Source organism: Patella vulgata, chromosome 1 (genome assembly GCF_932274485.2).
Source record: "Patella vulgata chromosome 1, xgPatVulg1.2, whole genome shotgun sequence".
NCBI classification, from domain to species: Eukaryota; Metazoa; Mollusca; class Gastropoda; family Patellidae; genus Patella; species Patella vulgata.
Window position 1 is genome coordinate 75509725 of NC_065879.2, and position 21245 is coordinate 75530969.

Genomic DNA, 21245 nt, shown 5'->3' on the forward strand with positions numbered 1-21245 from the left:
ACATCGAGAATAGATCCCTGCTCTAAATGGCCGCCATATTCAAAAATTAGTATACTGTTTCAAATCTGGCATATATACAAAGACTAAATCAACAGAATAAATACTTAACAAAATTCTCAAATTATACTAAGTGTTTTCAACTAAAATCATTGATTTAGGACTTCAATTGTCGGTAAACTAGCTTAGTGTCTGTTTTCAAGCGGAGCTAACTGTAGACAGACAGCCTAAGTTTAGTATGGATAAATTACTTACAAAGAATCTGAGTAATGTTGTAGGTGGTTGTTCATTACAAGACCAACAGCAACTAGATAGTTTACCCAGGGCGAATGTAATGTACGCAAACATAATCAAATAACTGACCAATATAGTTAATACATCAGATGCACTCTCACGATTCAATTCATCTTGTATAGATCTCTAAAAAACAAAATAGAACATATTTTTACAAGGGGGAGAATGATCTGGTATGTATGCTTTAGTTGTATTTTAAACATCTTACTGTGTATTGTAACAAAATATCTCCAATATTTATCTTACTGAGGGGGATCACGTGGCTAAGTGGGTAAGACGCTGGAGGTCGGGTGTTTGATCCCTGCATTGGCCGAGAAAGTTCATCCAGACTTTCCGGCGTGGTTTCCCCTTGTCAGTGATGCAGGACAGAGGGCCTGACAAGGACAGCTGTCTAGTTGTTCGGATGGGACGAAAAACCGAGGTCCTGTGTACATATTAGCGTGCACGTAAAAGATCCCTTGGCAGTTGGAATTCGATATAAGAGTAGGCTGTAGCGCCACTGCCCGGGCAAAATTTTCCTCATAGCACACTGTATGGCGTATGCCCATCTTCATTAGCCCAGTTTAGGAGCAGAACAGTAGGACGTTAAACCCCATTTCATTTCATTTCATTTCATTTATCTTACTGATTATTAATAGTTTGACACATCTAGATGTACGTATTGCCCACATTTTCCATAATAACATTAATATAAATGGTGTCAATTACGTCTGTAACCATATGCCATATATCAATATATTGCCGTGAATTTTGCCTAAACAATATATTGCGATACCCTTTTTGATATGTCACAATATGTTTTTTTCCTCTTTTGCAAATATTTTATTCTTTAATTGTTGAAATGTATTTAATTTTTACAACCAATGCCTCGTCACAAGTACATATAATTCAATTCCATGGCTTTATATGTTGGGTAAGAAGGTTGACTAGTCTCCTGAACTTCTTCTTTCAAGGTATTTTATATGCACTGCAGTGTTGAGGGTTCAGTTATTCTGTCGATAAAAATGACCTGTTGAAAAATTTATTCAATTGCCATTTATATATAATTAAATTTGTTTACAGTATTTATAATCTTACCTCTGAACTGAAAGCGATGCTCATATTTGGGTTTTGGTAACTCTTCATAAATTGTATGAACTTCTCTTCCCAGGCCCTGGCTTTGGCATTCTTGGCATCTTCCAGATGATTGTTGACAATAAACGAAATAACATGCGCTGTGGCATTTTTATAATCGTCACCTAAAATATAGCAGAATTAAACATTGTGAAGATATATACAGACAGTCTTGGGTGTGCTCATATAAGCCTGGAAATTCAAGAGAATCTCAGAATCTGACGTCAAGATGACTCAAACAGAGGTCAATCTCCAAATGTTTGGATATTCACAAAACTTTAGGAATTAAATGTCAAAGTTCAAAGTCTGGAACATTCGCAATTAGAGTACATTTCACTCTAGTGAAAGCATATTGGTTACCTGTTTGGTTCCCTATTTTAACAATAAATCTTTGGGGAGAGGGGAATAAGGGTTTAACAACAATTTAACACAAACTAGGTCATTTTGGGACTAACATGTGGTACAATCTTATTTCAATAATTCACTTGAATGTAGTTTTTTTTAGCAGTGGCAACCGAAGCAACCAGAGAAAACCAATGCATTCAGACAGTGACCCTGCCTACTTCTTGTCATGTATAAGTGGTGGATCAAATTCATGTTACTTTACTTAATGACAGACAATTTGGTCACCCGACCACCCATATGGTAATTTTCATTTTAATGTAGTCAACTGGCGTGGTTTCGATTCTCTGGTTATACGTGGCAAGGAGTAGGGTCACCTGTCCAACCTCATGGGTTTTCTCTGGGTCCTCCATTTTCCTCCCACTGTTAAAGACCCCTACGCACAAATAAATAGTTTGTGTTGAGTGGACGTTGAACCCCATTTCTCTCTCATTTTAATGTTTTGGGAAGCAATATATACGGGTGGGAGAAATTTGGCCAGATAGCAGCATTCCTGCCCACATTTTATTTACCAACAACCATGGGTATATTATACTAACCTTCCATGCCACCAAGAGCTATCCAGGGAAATACGGGTCCACCAAAATTTCCCAGACAGGACGAATGCAATTTCGTGGTATCATTCACTGAGGCTGGTGATCTAAAATAACAAGAAAACAATTTGGAAGGTTGCAAACGTGCAAAGAACTTTTTACCAAGCAGCTAATATAAATACTGGGACATTATCATATGCAAATGACCTAAAATATTTCAAGAATGCCACCTTTTCATGGTATAATTTTGGTGCTCAGTCGATAATCATCAGTATTTTTATGATATTCTACTTTTCATGGATATGGCCCCTGGTACAGTAGTATTATTGCAGCATTGTTTTATCATGCCGCGCTATACCACCGATTTCATCACTTTATATCTGCTACAGATCTTCAAAGTCATACCTCATAAACTTCATTAACAAGGAACCTGTCCAAATATGCCATTTCTATTTGGGCAGAATCTGTTGCATTAAGTACAATGTTAAAATTTCAGATAATAAACTGTGAAAAATTTACTCTTATAACTGATTAGTTTTTGAGAAATCAGCATCTAAAAATATAACCATAAAGTAGAGATATCCAATCCTACTAGAAAAATACTGGATTCCCCGAAAAACACTCATGGAGCGTATACAGGACAAAAATGTAAGGGTTCCCCTAATCGACAGCCCGACAATTAGGAATTTCTGTACACGTTATGTCAAAGTTGATAAACTTTATGAAGAGTTAGACATACAACACTTTCTGAGATAAAAATGATGGAAAAAGACGCGGGTAGTGGATAATCCGAGATTTAAATTAGGATTCGATATTTGTAATAAATAGTAAGCGATTAAAGACAACATCGTCTTATGTATGCAATGAATTCTCCTCTGACTTCCAAGAGAGGTAAGTCACTTGACGTAAACATGACCTGGTTTGATTGAATTTTTATAGCAGGGCATTCCTTCGCAATTACATTGTTTGAGAAGGATTTGAAGCAAAATTATGACAAATTAATTAATTTGAATATGTTTTGAGTCCATATATACCATTAAATCACCCAGTTTGTACGCGGGAATGTATATTTTAGTTTAAAGATGCATTGTGGAAGAATCAGATAAAGAGCTGATCGTTCTTGGTATAATAGTTAAAAACTAGATATTGAAAAGGGAATATCTTAAAAATTACAGTCAAATTACTTCCTTCTGAGCTATGTTAGGGCTGCCAAAGAATCTCGATTTTCATTGCTACGGTTGTAAACAAAGTCTCCATTATCCATTTTTCAATTAAATCATAAACCACTAATCATGTTTAAATCTGTTGAAAATCTCAAGCATCCGATGGCATTGAGAGTTGATTATGGCCTTGGTATGCCTAATTAATAATTTATATCACATTTAAAGATGCATTATGGGAGATCAGATAAAGAGCTGACAGTTCTCACTACAATAGTTAAAAACTAGATAATGTAAAGGGAATTTGCTGAAACTTTCTGTCAAATTGTCCCATTCTGAACCGAGATATATTTAGGCCTAGCCTCGATCATCATTACGAAATTCGTTACGATAAAAAAACACAGTCTTGATTATCCACGTTCGGATTTAATCATCAATGAGCGTTGTGCAGCAAATTGAATTCAAATCCAGTGAAAATCTGACACATAAGATGACATCGAGAGTTCATTAAGGTCTTTTTATGTTAATAAATGTGTAATTAATAATTTATATAACATTTCAGGCCTAAAAAAAAGACCAGCAATAGACATATTTAACTCTTGCATAATGTATGTTTAAGTTCTAAAGATAGACCTGCAATAGACAGATTTAGCCCTTGCATAATGCATCTTTAAGTTCTCGTAAATAAAACCCCTGGATTCATTTTAAAACTTACCGTACACAGTACTGAAAATGATCAAGATAATTAGCCAATACAAAGAAGTGATATTCATCCCATACTTCTTTATCTAAGTTTGCATCACTATTCTGAAAGTACTGCAATGTACTCATGATAGTACAGTCTGTATAGTCGGGTGCTAATGGTTGAAAACAGATATCATTTAATGTTATGGTCTCATTTTCAAATTCAGTTGTCAGTGCACTAATCTCATTCTGTAATCCTAAAAGCTGAAAAATAAAGCATAAAGTTTCCTGAGAGACATTGAGCTATTAGAAACGATTTATTTATTATGTGAGAGAAAGAAAAGCTGTTTAACATCCATGGCATTAACCCAGATGGGCTTGTTTTGAATCCAAGCAGGGACATTATCTAGCATTGGTTATGATTTTGTTTTTCTTCTTGCAATTATTTTATAGCCTGTCACAGCGGCTCCCGACAATAGTCAAGAAGCTAATTAAACCTGGTTTACTCCCCTGCTCAAGCACGGTTTTAACCTCAGATGCACTATATTACGAGTGGGTTCCTCTTTTGACAGAAGAGCCAGCAATTGTCAGTATAGCCGACAAATGGCCTCCTTCACAGCAAAAAGACTTTGCTGAAATTAATATGTGAATAACATTTTAAATTTCAATGCCGATGAGTATACTATGAGTGGGGAGTCTTTCTTCTGATGAAGATGTTTGTCAAAGTAAAGACACAAAAGAGGAAGACTTCTCTGGAGGAAATTGTTTGTCTGCTTTTGTACAGTCGTGTACACCACCACTACATTATGTAGATTTCTGGCAATATAGACCTATATGTGATTTAGTCAAAATTAGTTACCATGGCAACTCAAATGTGAATATTATTGTATATATTATTTCTACTTTTCAAATATTTAATTTCTTTGTTAATAAAAACTTGTTACTGCTGATTTTTATAGTTGTGTCATCTACAGCAGAAATGTCAATTTCTCGTTTTCATAAGACTATTACATTTTTTGACTGGTCCCCATTATTATCACAATTTGGTGACTTTCCCCCAAAAGCTATACAAAAGAGATATCTATCATGCTAATAATCCATTTAGCATTATTCCAGCATATCTTGAATTTTTTAATGGATTGGCAAGAATATACCCAATATTTCATTTATAACAATAATATGGCAGACATTTTGAAACCCACTGGTAAGCTAATTTACAAATATGCAAAAATCATAAGTCATATATAATGGATAAACATCTGCAATTTTACACCTGTGGTCGCATTTACATTCAAGCTATGTATGATTTTTAAGAACAGAGTATAGAGCTTATTTTTACTAAATATTTTCATAGCCGTCCATTGGTATGAAGTGGTTAGCTAAGGAAGGGTTAATTAAATGTTTAATAATCAATCTGAATACATATTAACTGAATTACGCAGTGAGATATGATATTCAAGCAAAAAATACAAATGACGATCATTACTTTAATACAATAATATTTCCATCTTCAAAACAAAAACTAGAAGAAAGTAGAAGTATATTAAATCAACTGCTAGTTTTCAAGAATTGGTGGAACATATAACTTACCTGATGCATAAAGTCCAATTCAAATATAGGATTAAAATAAATATTCCCAGTAGCTGGAGCAACGTTTGGGTGTTTTATAGGAGAATGATTACCAGTACGAGTTATTATCAACTGTTCTGTTCTATAAAACGGTCTACAATAGGAAAACAGGTATAAAATGATAATAGCTTATTTAATATCAGTAGTGTCATGTGCAACTCAATTTCGAATTCATAAGAGTATTTGAATAATGGGAATACATCACGATTTTAAAAGTTATTGAAAAACTAAAAGGCTGGCTGCAACAAAGGATCTCAAATCGAAAATTACCACCACCAATGACTTGCAGCTGTACGAACAGCTTATTTAATATCAGTAGTGTCATGTGCAACTCAATTTCGAATTCATAAGAGTATTTGAATAATGGGAATACATCACGATTTTAAAAGTTATTGAAAACCTAAAAGGCTGGTTGCAACAAAGAATCTCAAATCGAAAATTACCACCACCAATGACTTGCAGCTGTACGAACATTGCAAAGGATGTCGGTCATTGCAACTTGAAATCATGTGACAGAAGAGACAACTCTGATTGATATAATGCACAAAACTTGTAACTTGTTAAAGGCATGGCTTGAAATGTTTGCCACTCTACTTGTCGTGCTAATAAAAGCTACAAATATTAGATTGCATGTTCTGCTAGAGAGAGAGAAATGGGGGTTTACCATCTACTCGACACAAACTAAGTCATTTCGGGACTAACACATGGTTCAATTCCATTTCAATTATTTGCTTGCGCTTAGGGGGTCTTTAGCAGTGGGAGGAAACCGGAGGACTTGGGGAAAACCCACAACGTTGGACAGGCAACCTTTCTCTTTGTCACATACAAATGAAATGAAATGAAATGGGGTTTAACGTCCTACTGTTCTGCTCCTAACCTGGGCTAATGAAGAAGGGCATACGCCATACAGTGTGCTATGAGGGAAATTTTGCCCGGACAGCAGCACTACGGCCTACTCTTATATCGAATTCCAACTGCCAAGGGATCTTTTACGTGCACGCCAATGTGTACACAGGATCTCGGTTTTTCGTCCCATCCGAACGACTAGACAGCTTTCCTTGTCAGCCCCTCCGTCCTGCATCACTGACAAGGGAGAACCACGCTGGAAAATCTGGATGAACTTTCTCGGCCAATGCAGGGATCGAACACCCGACCTCCAGGCTAGCGAGCTAGCGTCTTACCAACTTAGCCACGTGATCCCCCTTGTCACCTACAACCGGGGAATCAAAACCACACCAGTTGACTCAATGACAGACCATCCACCCCCATGCATGTTCTGCTAACAAAGGCCATAAATATTAGATTTCATGTCCTGCTAACAAAAACTATGGATACTTACACAAAATGTGAATCAAAGTATTGTTTTTCTTCTCTTGCTCGACTATCAGGTGCTGACCAGAGTTCAACAGGATCTGTGGTAACATCAAATAAGGTAATACCAGCTGATAGTAAAATACTAAATAGTAACGATAACCCTATCACTAATATCGGTCGTCTTGAGCAAAAACAACCCCATCTGCAAAATATAATAAAACATTAATAAAAGTACACTTTAAAGATATTTGATATAAATGTCCTGATGTTTGTACAAATTCTTTCTAAAGAGTTCAACTAAAATATCAGTTATTGGCAGTTGAGTCTGTGATTGGACTTTTGATATCTAGGTGACTTTATGCATTTATATTATTTGGAGAATTACCTGGATTATGGTATTGTTTCTATGCTTGTTTTTTTTTGTTTTTTTTTTTAACATAAGCCAAGGGTTGTATGAAGCACTATTAGTTCCCGCTAAATCATATTTTAACAGTTTTGAATTTCTCATGATTATTTGTAAATATTAATATCTTAAAGATACATTATGGGAGATTAGATAAAGAACTGGCAGTTCTCACTATAATAGTTTAAAAACTAGATAATGTAAAGGGAATTTGCTGAAAATTTCAGTCAAATTGATCCACTCTGAACCAGATTTTAGTGATTGAATTATCGGCCTAGCCTCGATCATCATTACTAAAGTCAATACGATAAAAAACATAGTCTCGATTATCCATTTCATGATTAAATCATGAATAGAAGTCAAGCAGCAAATCGGAACCTAATCCAATAAACATCGCAGGATAGCGATGACATTGAGAGTTGATTAGGGTCTGGATAAGTTAAATGATGCCTAATTAATAATTTAGATAATATTTCAGGCCTAAAGAAAGACCTGCAATAGGCAGATTTAGCTCTGGCATAATGTATGAAAAATTCAAAGTAATTAACATTTGACAACCATGTATTTATTATCAGTATTTTTTTTAACTTGATACTGAAGTCTAACTGTTAATATATACAATGACACCTACATCTGGTCCTTGAAACATGACACAACTTTCTTTGTTGGTTTCAAAGTTTCAACAAACCTGTTAAATAATCGTTCTATTGCCATCTCCATCTTGGCACCAAACTTCTCAAAGACTCCCAAATCCTTTTCTGTCAGATTATCAAAATCTGCCTTCTTTTTTTTCTTTTTTAGTCCTTTGTTTGTATTGTATCCATACACCTCACAGCAATCTCCACCACCTGTTTCCTCCCAATCATTATCCAATGACAGCGAGTCTTGTACAATGATGTTATAGCATATAGCATAGGTGCCAAAAAATATTGTAAAAGCGATGAAAATTGACCCCATAATAAACATGTAGCCATCGATATGCAGAATTTGCCATGGAGGAGGTGTTGGCGGAGGAGGAAGACTTGGTGTGCACACATCACGACAATCCTAGAAAAATACATTAAACAATATAAATCAGGGTTGGCATTTGGCAGAAGATTTCATTAGTCACTTTCCGAGTCCTGTCAGCTTACAAATTAGTGAAGAAATTGTCAGCATTAAAAAAAAAGAAAATCATTATTGCATTTTTAACCCTATATGCTCACATAAACATTTTGTCAAGAATGACACCTGTTGCACATAAACAGATACAGATTCATTGTGCTGTTATGGAAGTGTAAATATTGTTTTCAAATGATGAGTTTTATTACAACAGACTAAATGATCTAGTTCTATTACAACAGACTAAATGATTTAGTTCTGTTATTAAAGACTAATGATGTGTTCTATTACAATAGACTAAATAAGGAGTTCTATTATAGACGAAATGATGAGTTCTGTTATAGACTAAATTTAATGATAAGTTCTGTTATAATAGACTAAATGATGAGTTCTATTATAATAGACAAAATGGTGAGTTCTGTTATAGACTAAATGCTGGGTTCTGTTATAATAGACTAAATGATGAGTTCTATTATAATAGACAAAATGGTGAGTTCTGTTATAGACTAAATGGTGAGTTCTGTTATAATAGACTAAATGATGAGTTCTATTATAACAGTTCAAAAGTAGATGATGAAAGAAGAATATATTGAAAAATTCAGTCAAATTACTTTATTCTGAACATAGTTATCATCGTTGTAATATTTGCCTAGAAATGGTAGCGAATTGTGTGTTCACCTTCGCTGATCGTTTGATTGACAGGCGTTAACTCCACCTACATATCTCGATTATCAAGTAAAGTTTTCAATGGCATACGGAAACACTTTACAGCGGCCTCGCTAAATACACTCTATCATTTAGCCTCGATCTAACAGACGTATTTTCATCAGGTTACCCCTTATCTGATTTAATCAATTAGTGAAATCCTATTTAAATCCGAGCTGTAGCCGAGCCATCCGTGGGTCTACAGAGTTGATTTTGGTCTTGTTGTTTAAATAAAGATCTAATTTATAATTTCTATAACATCTGAAGCCTAAATTAAGACTTGCAATAATCAGATTTAGCTCTTGCATAATGCATGTTTAATAATGAGTTATGTTATAATAGATTATATGATAAGAATTGTTATAATAGATTAAATCAGCTCTTTACATTGTATAGTAAGATGATATAATGATAAACTTGTCAGATGTGAAGTAAAACCATGTCTGGTTAATTTAAAATACAGAACATAAAAAGATAAAAAAACCCAATAAATTGAAACACCTCTCATTTTAATCTTATTGTCTCTCGTGAAAAATTTCTAATATTTGAGATAATTTTTTTGTAAATGAACTGACAATATAATTGTATTAACATACCTGACAACTGCATGGACTCGAACCATTTTTTAGGGGAACCGTACAAGGTGTTATAGGTCGTTTCAATGGATTTAACGTCATGTTCCCCCTCTTTACTGGTTCATCAGTGATGTCAAAATAAATGTTAAATGGTGCTTGACCATTAGTGGTACTGCCCATATAAGCAAGCCAGACATCCACAGTGCAGTCTTTAGCATCTCTTCCACACAGTACACCAAGAGCCCGTTGATTGGCTGACGGAATCTGGACATCACGGCAAGAGTTAAACAAGCCGTGAGCAAATTCAACAGAAATGGTATAGTTAATGGCAGTAATTTTGTCAGTATTATTTTGGAAAACACCTGAAAAACATGAAAAGAATACGCAAGTTTGATTGACACTAATAGTAAGTGCAGGGGGACTGCACCACACAAAATTTACACAAAAACAAATACACGGACAAGACATCAAAATCAGAAAAACACAAACAGACAAACAATTCAAAAAAAGTGAATGGATCCGGGGGCTAGCCGTAAGCGTCCACTGCGCTGTACAGTCCCAGATCTGTAGTGACACAGACTTCACTCAAATTTGAAAACAAAAAAAAGAATGCAACCCAAAGAAACCAGTGTGTAATGCTAGCATGAGTCATGATTTCCTATATGCCACAAGAAATACGAATGCAAGCATATGTAGTAAAATTCAACTATACAAGTAACCACATCGGTGAAATGTACAAAATAGTCTAAATATAAATCAGTCAAGAAACGTTTCAGTATTCAATGGAATAAGATATTTATTCTTATTCGATCAGATTTCTTGTCATTTCTCTTGCCATTATTAAAAACAAGCCAGCAGTAAGGCTGATGCTCTCCCATCTCAATCCCAAAATAAATAGATCCGACACATTATTTAATACTACCATAATTATCTTTTTGTAAAGCAATCAACCTTAGCCTAAGCAGTAAATGCTTTTTATGTAATGAAACATCAAACATAACACCAAATTTCATCACTCTCAGAATCAAAATTATTGTTTCCAAAAGCATCAACCAGTCAAATAGCTTATCTCTGCATAAGTATTTACCTAATGACCATCTACAACAAGGGGGGTTGGATGGCCGAATGGTTAGCATGTGCATGCTGTATCATAAGGTCTGTCATTGAGTCAACTGGCATGGTTTCGATTCCGCGGTTGTATGTGACAAGAAGTGAGTCGCCTGTCCAACCTCGTGGATTTTTCTTGGTCATCTGGTTTCCTACAGACCCCTACGTTCAAGCGAATTATTGAAATAAAATTGAACCATGTGTTAGTCCCAAAATGACCTAGTTTGTGTCGAGTGGACGTTAAATACCATTTCTCTCTCTCTCTCATCTACAACAAAAATTAAATCATTTACAACTTTACCCAAATATCACTTCAGATCAACGTAATTCAACTTACTAAGAAAGTCACTTTGATGTGGATCACATGTAGAAAAGCAGTACATATTGACAAAATTCTGAAAACATGATGGACAGCGTGACAAGATCTGTAACGGTACTGCCATGTTTTCTTGTAGATACTTTAATTGGGGCGTCGAGCAGCATGTTTTGGAATCTTCTCCTGAAAATTTGAAAAAACATCACAATTTAATCATGTTTAATATTTTTACTGAAATGTTACCAAAATTATCAATTAGAGATAAATTAACTTATCCAGACCATAATCAATTCTCGATGTCATCGCTAGCCTGCGATGTTTATTGGATTAGGTTCCGATTTCCTGTTCAACTTCCATTGATAATTTAATCATGAAATGGATAATCAAGACTATTTTTTTTCCGTACCGACTTTAGTAATGATGATCAAGGCTAGGCCTAAAATTCAATCGCTAAAATCTTGTTTAAGAGTGGATCAATCTAACTGAAATTTTCAGCAAATTCCCTTTACATTATCTAGTTTTTAACTATTATTGTGAGAACTGCCAGCTCTTTATCCAATCTCCTATAATGTACATGTATCTTTAAGTCAAGTTGTATTAAAGTCATTCAAAGTATTCTCTTACAAATTACAATATTGTGAAAATTGAATCCCTAACAGGAAAATCAGTTGAAAGTTGGTTCAATTCCATTCTATGTTTACAGAGATATGTTGCAGGCCTGGAAATAACGGTTTTAGATGTACCTGACATTTTCAACTTAGTGCCGGACATGTATCAATAAAATCAATAAAATCAAATGCCGGACAAAATGACAGGCACCAGAGGTTTTGTGCCTGACAAAGCCTGAATCTGTGCCTGAGATTGTCTGTGACAGGTGCCTTATTTCCAGGCTGTGTTAAATCAATGAGTAGGCTAAAATATGTTGATGAGCCTCTTTTTAATTGGATTAAATCCCAGCTGGGAATTTATCTACGATTTATATTTTGGTTTTGTTTTCCTGATTAATTATAAAATAAGCAATTTGAATACATTTTAGTATGGTTCAAGCCAAGAACAAGAAAAATACACAATTTGGACTGGCAACTTTAAAGAAGAAACCATTGACAGTTGTGGAAATGGCTTATAATTAATTGACGTCTTATTATAATCTAGAATTGAAATTCAATAAAAATAATCTGACACCAGTTATTTTTAAATACCAACGACATTTATATGTCATATTTAGAGATCATATTATAATCTAGTTATTTCCTCATAAATTAATTGAAATTCAAAAAAATAATCTGACACCAGTTATTTTTAAATACCAACCACATTATTATATGTCTACGGAATTTCTTTTTTTCTACAGTAAACATTTCTCTTTTATTTCTAATTTTTAAACTAAAATATGACTTGACTAAATAAACAAAATGGTGTATGTTATGTCAATACACAAAGGTAATTATGTCAACAACGTTGGTTTAAAGATGGAATTTTAGTTTTTGAGAGAAAAGCTGTACTATCTCAGTGTCAAAAATAACATTTTATTTTAGTTTTGCTGCGTAATCTTCTGTTATAAAAAGGAAACTTAATCATAAATGTAAATAATTACAAACAAGCTATTTCTAAAATAAATCTCTTAGTCAGAACGAGACAGTGTTCCTCTCTCCAAGAAAATAAATTTAATTAATATTTCAAAATAACAACTGACTCGCTGATTTCTTGAAGAGGACATGTTTATATGTATATAAAACTCTGAGATCAGTCATGTCATCTTAGCGACAATTATCTTTAAAATATTTAGGGAGACTTCCTACAGTACAATGTATAATAATATTTATATCTGACATTCTTTACTGAGTGAAACATTTGATGAGCCTTTGTTAAGACAATTTATCTAGATATAGAACTTAGGAGAACATGGACAATATTTTTTTTCAAAATAGGAACAGATATAATAATAATTTAAATCTTTCCCTTATCTCCACACAGTAGAACAAATGCTACTTTTAGCCTTGTAGATGGTCAAAAAAAAGATTCCCTTGAAGTTTCTCAATATAAATCAAAGGTAATGTACGTATGTATTTAGAGTCAAGGAAATTAGTTTAAAAGGATGTTCACTTTACACCAAAAAACACCATGCAAAATCTTTCATAATAAGTGTATTTTGGTTACTTCCAGCATCTCTGTGTTTTCTCCATGATAGCAGAAAATCACCAGAAAATGACATTAACATTTTACCACAATTAAGTGTCTGCATCAGAGATTTTTTCGACTGAAAAGGTTAGAATTTCTAATGATGAAAAACAAATTGTGTATTTTACCTGTATACAAAGTAGGGCAGAATCTTTTTAAGATATCTAATCCTTTTGTATCATTGAGTCGCTTTGCTGGTCCGTTGTACATACAATTTAAGGGTTTGTTGGTATTTGGATCAATGCCACATGTGTCATACCAGATACAATGGCCTTCATCTTCACCAACATCTTGTTCATCATCATCCACATCAACAAATTGTCCTTCATCAACTACATTTACAGCAACTGCATAACACTGAAATGTGATAAAAGCACATTGTTAACTCCTATAAGTTTTTAAATACATACAAATCACTCCATCTAAACTATACTCTACTGAATATACAACAATGTAATACAGCATCCATCCACTCATCTTACATCTGTGTTACAAATTACAAGTCTGTGAGTATGAAAAGTATATAAACTGTACACTTGTAGGTTGCGATTTTCTTGTCTACGATATCACCATTGGTGAAAGTGAACGTTAAAACTGGAGGGATGAACGAGGTTGCGATTTGTCGGTTGGAAGCAGATGTTCAATCCCACGAACGACCCAAGTTGTGATACTCGCCTTCTATTTTAATAAAAATTTTGAGATCCTGACTGAAAGGAAGAATTTGTTCTCCTTGTATTTTCTTATGGGCGGCAAGGTCTGCGACAGATTTTATGATGATAAAGTCTACAATGTTCGCGAATCAAATTGGGTTTCATTTATGTCCACTCAACTTCTAGACAAGCTTCATTTTAGTTTTACAAAAGGAAACTACACTTTACTGTGACTTAGTATTATACTAATACTATAGCAGATTTGGAAAATGGAGACAAAAACATTTTCAAAATTATTTTCAATCACATTCACAGATCCGATTTTTGATTTTTGAAAAATTTGATGAAAACCTTTGATTCTTTTACGTATTAACATTTTTATGTCACCGGGTACACGTGATTGAGATAAACAATCTAACTTCAGACATTCTACAAAAATGAGCTGATAAAATTATTTTTATCTTGACTTCCCAATATATACACCCGACCCAGAAATTCCCGTTCAGACACGCATCGTAGTAATTTCGGCCCAGTTTTGTCTCTCTTTATCTCAATGAACTTATTCTCATCGACTGATCAGCGATATCCAATGAAATCCGTTTTTGTATCACACGATATTATTATCACCTTTTTACATACTGTCCAATCAATTATCTATACCTTTTTTTTGGGGGGGGGGGGGGCGTGATCTTCAAATGATAATATTACCGGTATCCAAAACATTTGATTATATATTATCAATTATTTGCTGAGTGCTGCTGCACTTCATGTTTTGTATTTTTAAATAAAGGTAATGTACATATCAATATCATGAGCTTTCGTTGGTTTACTGTTTTAAAATTTCTGAGTTTTTGTTGTATGTAGTGCAGTCCTCCTGCATTTACTATTAAAGAGTTAAAATCAGTAACTAGCTTACTGAAAATACTAGTCAATTAATGTAGATTAGTTTGAAATTATGATCTTAAAGAGAATGGTCACACGGTTACCGATAGTTACAATTTAAACTAGGGAGAATATATTATAACTCGGTCGACAGTATTATATTATAAACAGCATATTGAAAACCTAGACATGCTTTCAGGACCACAAAGGCGAAACTGACGGCTCAAATCCTTTTCCTCGCCATTGAAACTAACTTTTGTACAAAAAAATATCATTCTTAATCTGACAGTAAATCTCTGAACTCAAAGGTTGTAGCATCCAATACAGTACAATAAAGTACACTGTAAAAGATTTAGTAATAAATTGGAAACTGACGAATTTGGACTTTGGGGAACAGGGCGGGGGTAGTGACAGACATTCCAGGCGGGATCAAGTCCATCAAAACATGGGAAAACATTTTTGAAAAATGCTCAGACCAATATCTGTCAAAAGTCACTTGAGCCAATCTATTGAGCTTAAGATTGAATAACTACATTTAAAATACAGATGTGACGTCACCCTTTGATGTTGGCGTACCATTATTTCAAATAATCGTACGGGCAACTTGCCAATCGTACCTTGTCAAATATTAGACTCGAGTGACGTATTTCACTGTAAACGCACGTGCGGAGTGTCTGTATTTTAAGATGTTTAATGGTCTCGAGCTGAGACATTGCGTAATATATTGTAAAAACACTCGGACCTGACGGTCCTCTTGTTGTTACAATATATTACTTAATGTCTTGCTCTCGACCATTAAACAACACGTAATGTATGTCTCTTAGATCAAAATTAATGCCTTTTCTGTTCATTTCAAATTATTCTAAGTAATAAATTATAATAATTGTCAGTTAAGTAAGACATAATGTAGATAAAGAACTTATTTATTTCTATTATCAAAAGATAGTAAAAACGTACGATTTTCACATGATGTCAGAAGGTAGTCTGATTTTTATCGGCCAATAACAAGCTGTGAATTTTGTTGTGAAAGTTATCACTTCATATCAAAATGACAGATATGTTTTACATTTTTGCAGGACTAGTTTTGCCTGTTTTCAAAGTAAAAGTAGTAAAAGCAACTATTTGAATTCATTAAAATCTGCAGAATTGAATAAGCGAGTTCACAAGTCAATTCTGATACATCCTGACTTAGTCAAAGGCAATCAATTCAAAAATAATTCAATTTCACCAATCCAGTTAAAATTAGAAATCACTCGTTATCTTATGGATACAAAGTTCACAAGTCAATTCTAATACATTCTGACTTAGTCAAAGGCAATCAATTCAAAAATAATTCAATTTCACCAATCCAGTTAACATTAGAAATCACTCATTATCTCATGGATACAAAGTCATATATTTAAAGCAAGCTGACTCTATTGTATTCACAGGCTACTTTTTTTAAGGCCAATAACTATGCAATTGATAATGCATACAGCTAATTGCATAAATGGATATGTAAATCCCTGGCACCAACTGAGTGTAAAGTGTAATCATTAAATAAATCTAATCACATAAATTGAAATATCATTTACTGATAAACAAAGCAGGAGACCTGCACACAAAAATAAAGATAGAAAATGCCATACAATAACATACAGTATACCATACGTAGCTGTCATCAATCAAATGGACTCAAATATTTGTTTTTTGTTCAAATATTCAATGTTTGATTCAGGTTTTTTGTTTGCTATTTCAAATTTCTAGAAATACATGTAGTAGATCTCTCAAATCAATCCCTCAACTATTTTTGAAAATTAATTGACATTGAATAACAAATTATTGCCATACATCCGTTTAAACAAAATACATGTATCCTTGAAAAACTATTCCAATCCAATCATGTGAGAATTACATGTAGCATTTAAAAACATGCAAGCTTACTCATTAGATACATTGTCAATGATGCAGATTATAAAATAAATCAGAAAAGAATGAAAAATATTTAGTGGTCCAAAGGTGTTCACAAAGTTCACAATACTATAATAAGATTATTAATAAGTAAGTACAACGTCGAATGTCACCCCATCATCATTCAAACATCTTATGATAAGATACATGTAACAAAGTCTATAATCAAAATTATGATCTACTTTATAATATGGTACATTCACCCCATCATATTCTACGTCTTTAATCAAATCTGCAATTCCTGTTCACACAAACATACAAAATAGGTACAAGGGTGCTGTGTGACCCAAGAACCAAGCATGACATAATCACAGTCATCTTGGAATTCCAACATCATATCAAAAACCAAAGTCTCCCAATCGATGCAAAATTGTCCTGACAACAAGCATGCCAAGTTTATGTTGATCACACTCGAAGTGACAGAGCCTTCGGCTGATTTTAAAAAGCATTAACCCATGAATATTATCAATTGTGTTCAACCATTTCCTTGTATAAAAATGTTGACGGGTTGGAAGGGGGGGTCAAATGGAAGTGGCCCCAGACCCTCAGATGGTCACGAGAGCTTTAAACAGAACAAGGACAGACCACGGCCCCATGACAGACCACGGCCCCATGGCGTGAAGGCCTGGGCAGGAGGCTTATAGTTTTTAATACAACAATCTTTTTAAAAAATGTTGAATGACAATCCGATTCTAATCCTACCCACACGCCACACTACATGTAGGTACCACATTCAGAAAGTCACTGGTTTTTGTCTACTTTACGATTAAGCAACGGTATACTTTTATTATCTTATCAATTTATACCAACAATTTCTTTATAAAATTACCTAGCATACATTCGGGCCCATCTTGGCTCCCAGCTCCTGGACAAGTGTCCCAGCTGTCCTTCTTTCTAAATGGCCCTGCGTCCTTGTATTTGTTGTGCAGTTATCCTGTGTTATCTATTATTACTAATTATTACATGTAGGTCACAATTAACATTATAGAAATAAGCTTATAACTTCAATTATTTAGATTCCATTTACATAGAGTAGTTTCAAAGTTCACTGTCAATAAGTACTTCAAAACCGCATGCATCATATTATCAAGCTGATTTTATCAATTTATAATTATGCAAAGTATTTCCTGAACAACTAAAAATATATCAAGTTCTTCCTTCAAATATATATAATGCAGTTTTATGTTCTTCTTTACATGTATAATGAAAGATAAATAAATTTCTTTTCGTTTACTACATGTACAATAATTATATAAGCTAAAAGCTTACAATTATTTTTCTTCAAGCAGGGAAAAATTGGCAAATGACATAAGAGCAAAGGTTTTTCAATAGAACAACTTTAAAATTATCTACAATGACATTTACTGTATTTGGAATGTAAGATTTGATTTTAATAGCTTATCTAATACAATTTTATCCCTTGTATATTTTATTTTTTATAAATCACTGTTCATCCTAGTCCATACTTACTTGTATAAACTATTTAGTACCGTCTAAACTAAATCGTTGTAAATTTTAAAAGGATTTCTTCGATTATGAACAAACTACCGGTCCGGTACTTAAAAATAATAACCGTTATTAAGAACTTGCCTATATGTGTTTGAAATCAACTGAGCCAGTTAAATAAAATTCATTGCACAATTAGACATCTCAATAAATAAAAAAGTTCTATCTTGCAAAATAAGAGTTAATCGAACTCCTCACAAACTTTGATGTCAAGAAATACAAAAATGGAAGCTAAAATCACGCCACTTATCAGGAAAGATCTTTTCGTAGAATGGGGTTGCAGCAATGTGTTTACACACATATATGCGACCGTAGTCCGTTATTTTGTTCCCATCTTGTTTTAATTATTTGATTTGAGAGTTGGGTGGGATGATAATCTTTTGAAAACAGTTGCTTGAACAAAAAGCGACATTTGTTTTACAGGCCTTGATTTTCACCCTTGAATATCTATATATTTCTTGACAGGACTGCATAAGCAGTCCGGTCAATTAACCTAGTGGCATTCTGCTATAGCCAAGGTAAATCTGTAAAATGCTATGTATTTACATTTTCCTCAACAAAAATATAGCCAAGGCCATTGAATACACATTGGTTTAATCATCAACAGATACTTTCATTTCTTTCTATAATCTCTTCTTATATTGAGAAGTGATTTTTTATTAAAGGCTCAATACCACTCTTGATGTAACTGAATATTATGTCCCAATCTTTATTCTGGTCAACAAATTGTACTATTTTACAATATTCCAATTAAATGATGATACAAATTTTATCTTAACGCACCTAATTTAAAAAATTGGAAAAATTCAACTAAATGATTTGAAAAGCCTAACGTAAACCTTTTCAAGTTTCAACTGTGACTTGGATTTTAAAATATTTTCGAACCCTCTGGACAAGTAAAATAGGATTTAAGGATAATTTACACAACAGGCAGGACAATTAAACATCTAATACTTAGAATAAGGCTATTATTTATTTTCTGGAGCTGTCAAGCCAGCAAGAGTGTTTTTGTCCTTTTAAAATACATTTCTATAAAGACGATAAATGATGTTTAGACATCTTGAACTATTCTTATCACGAATGTTTCGATTTCAGTACCTGTTTGATGGTACCAGTACCGGTAGTTAAAATGACTTTGGTGGTAATAGACCCAAAATTTGAATTTTGATCATATTTTAACCAGGATGTGGTTCTAAAAACTCAGTAATCTTCTTTTTGTTTCGGGTGATGTTTTTTTTTTTCTTTTTAAAAGCCCAATACTATATTGACATATCTTTATATAGATGATCAATGTCACACTTCCAAGATGGTTATTTGTTGTTCAATAAAGGAAGTATTAAAATAAAATTTAATTCAAATTAGATGGACAACAAGTCAAGTGGGTGGACAAATTGCTTAGTCTTAGTGTTCGTTCATGACGTTGATGTTTCTAAAAATGTAAAGATGATTGGATGTTGTGATGTTCTACAAGTACATATGTATGTTAAATTGTTTAGCAATTTGGTTCAAAAATATACTTCATTATTTATTAGGCCTACTTTACTTGTCTTTTTATATGCTGTGTCACAGTGTGTGTTATGCTTCGTTTTATTTTATGCAATAAAATGCTATCATTATTGGCATAAGTTTGCTGTCATGAGCCGTCGATAAGCCTACAAGTGTCACATCACCCCCGTCCACATCTAAGTATGACTAGACATGAAATAATGCTTGAATGAATCAGAAATGTTAAATGTATGTGTGAACAAATTTACTGAACCAAAATTTATCGGATAGAACTTGAAATAGGCTTACCTCACTAAAACAGGATACCAGAAAGATTACAGAGATAAATTTGAGCAAATCCATCTCTTTTCTCCTTCCAAACTATCTTAACGACTGGGTGGGTGAATACTGTCGAGATAACCTTTTTAGTTGTAACAAAAGAGCATAATATTTGACAAAAAAAATCTAATCTGAAGTGACGATAGATAGCAGTCGAATAGTTTCACCGGAAGTTGTGTATGGCGTGATCATGTGACGTTCTGACTTGGACTTTGGCCACGCCTTGATCTATACTTATGGAAGCCTGTGGTGGCCATCATTGAAATATATTTCTGCGGTGACAATTTCATCTTCTCGCGACGAGAAGCCGAGATTACAAGATGGTCGCAACTAGCTTCCATATAAAGGCATACTTATAATAACATCTTTATTTCGGTTGAGAGAGAGAGAGGCTTTAATGTCCACTCAACAGAAATTAGGTCATTTCGGGACTAAAACATGGTTCCATTTTATTTCAATAATTTGCTTGCGCGTCTAGGGGTCTTTAGCAGCAGTGGGAGCATGACCTTATGTAGGCCTATTATAAGGTCCATGGTGGGAGGAAACCGAAGGCCACAGAGAAAACCCATGAGGTTGGACAGGGGTCGTCGTTATATGTACAACCGGAGAATCGAAACCACGCCAGTTGACTCAATGACAGACCTTATGATACAGCGTGCACATGCTAACCATTCGACCATCCACACATTTCGGTTGAGACTTAGACCTAGGGCCTTTTTACAAATATGCCCACTAAAAGAGAACATCTGAAGAATTAAATACTTAAAAGCTCAGAGATAAAAAATGTAGGAATATTAATATCAAGGATGAAACAAAAATGTGGAAATATATAATGTATAATAATAATAATAATCATAATACAATTATAATATAATCATAACGCCTAGGCCTACTTACAGGCCCCTAATAAGGGGAAAAAATA

At 33.8% G+C, this 21245-nt stretch overlaps 1 protein-coding gene across 1 annotated transcript in view; it reads right to left on the bottom strand.

Annotated features, from left to right (window-relative positions):
• LOC126809362 (NPC intracellular cholesterol transporter 1) overlaps window positions 1-20501 on the bottom strand; it is a 39397-nt gene extending 18896 nt beyond the window's left edge. Inside the window, exons 1-11 of the mRNA XM_056099693.1 lie at window positions 20294-20501; window positions 13640-13868; window positions 11355-11516; window positions 9932-10272; window positions 8218-8576; window positions 7152-7328; window positions 5774-5906; window positions 4215-4447; window positions 2346-2446; window positions 1369-1529; window positions 253-417 (exon numbers count right to left, since the gene is read on the bottom strand). Coding sequence (XP_055955668.1) covers window positions 253-417; window positions 1369-1529; window positions 2346-2446; window positions 4215-4447; window positions 5774-5906; window positions 7152-7328; window positions 8218-8576; window positions 9932-10272; window positions 11355-11516; window positions 13640-13868; window positions 20294-20347 — 2115 coding nt within the window. The 5' untranslated portion in view covers window positions 20348-20501. The remainder of the gene's footprint in view (window positions 1-252; window positions 418-1368; window positions 1530-2345; window positions 2447-4214; window positions 4448-5773; window positions 5907-7151; window positions 7329-8217; window positions 8577-9931; window positions 10273-11354; window positions 11517-13639; window positions 13869-20293) is intronic.
• Between the last annotated feature and the right edge of the window lie 744 nt (window positions 20502-21245).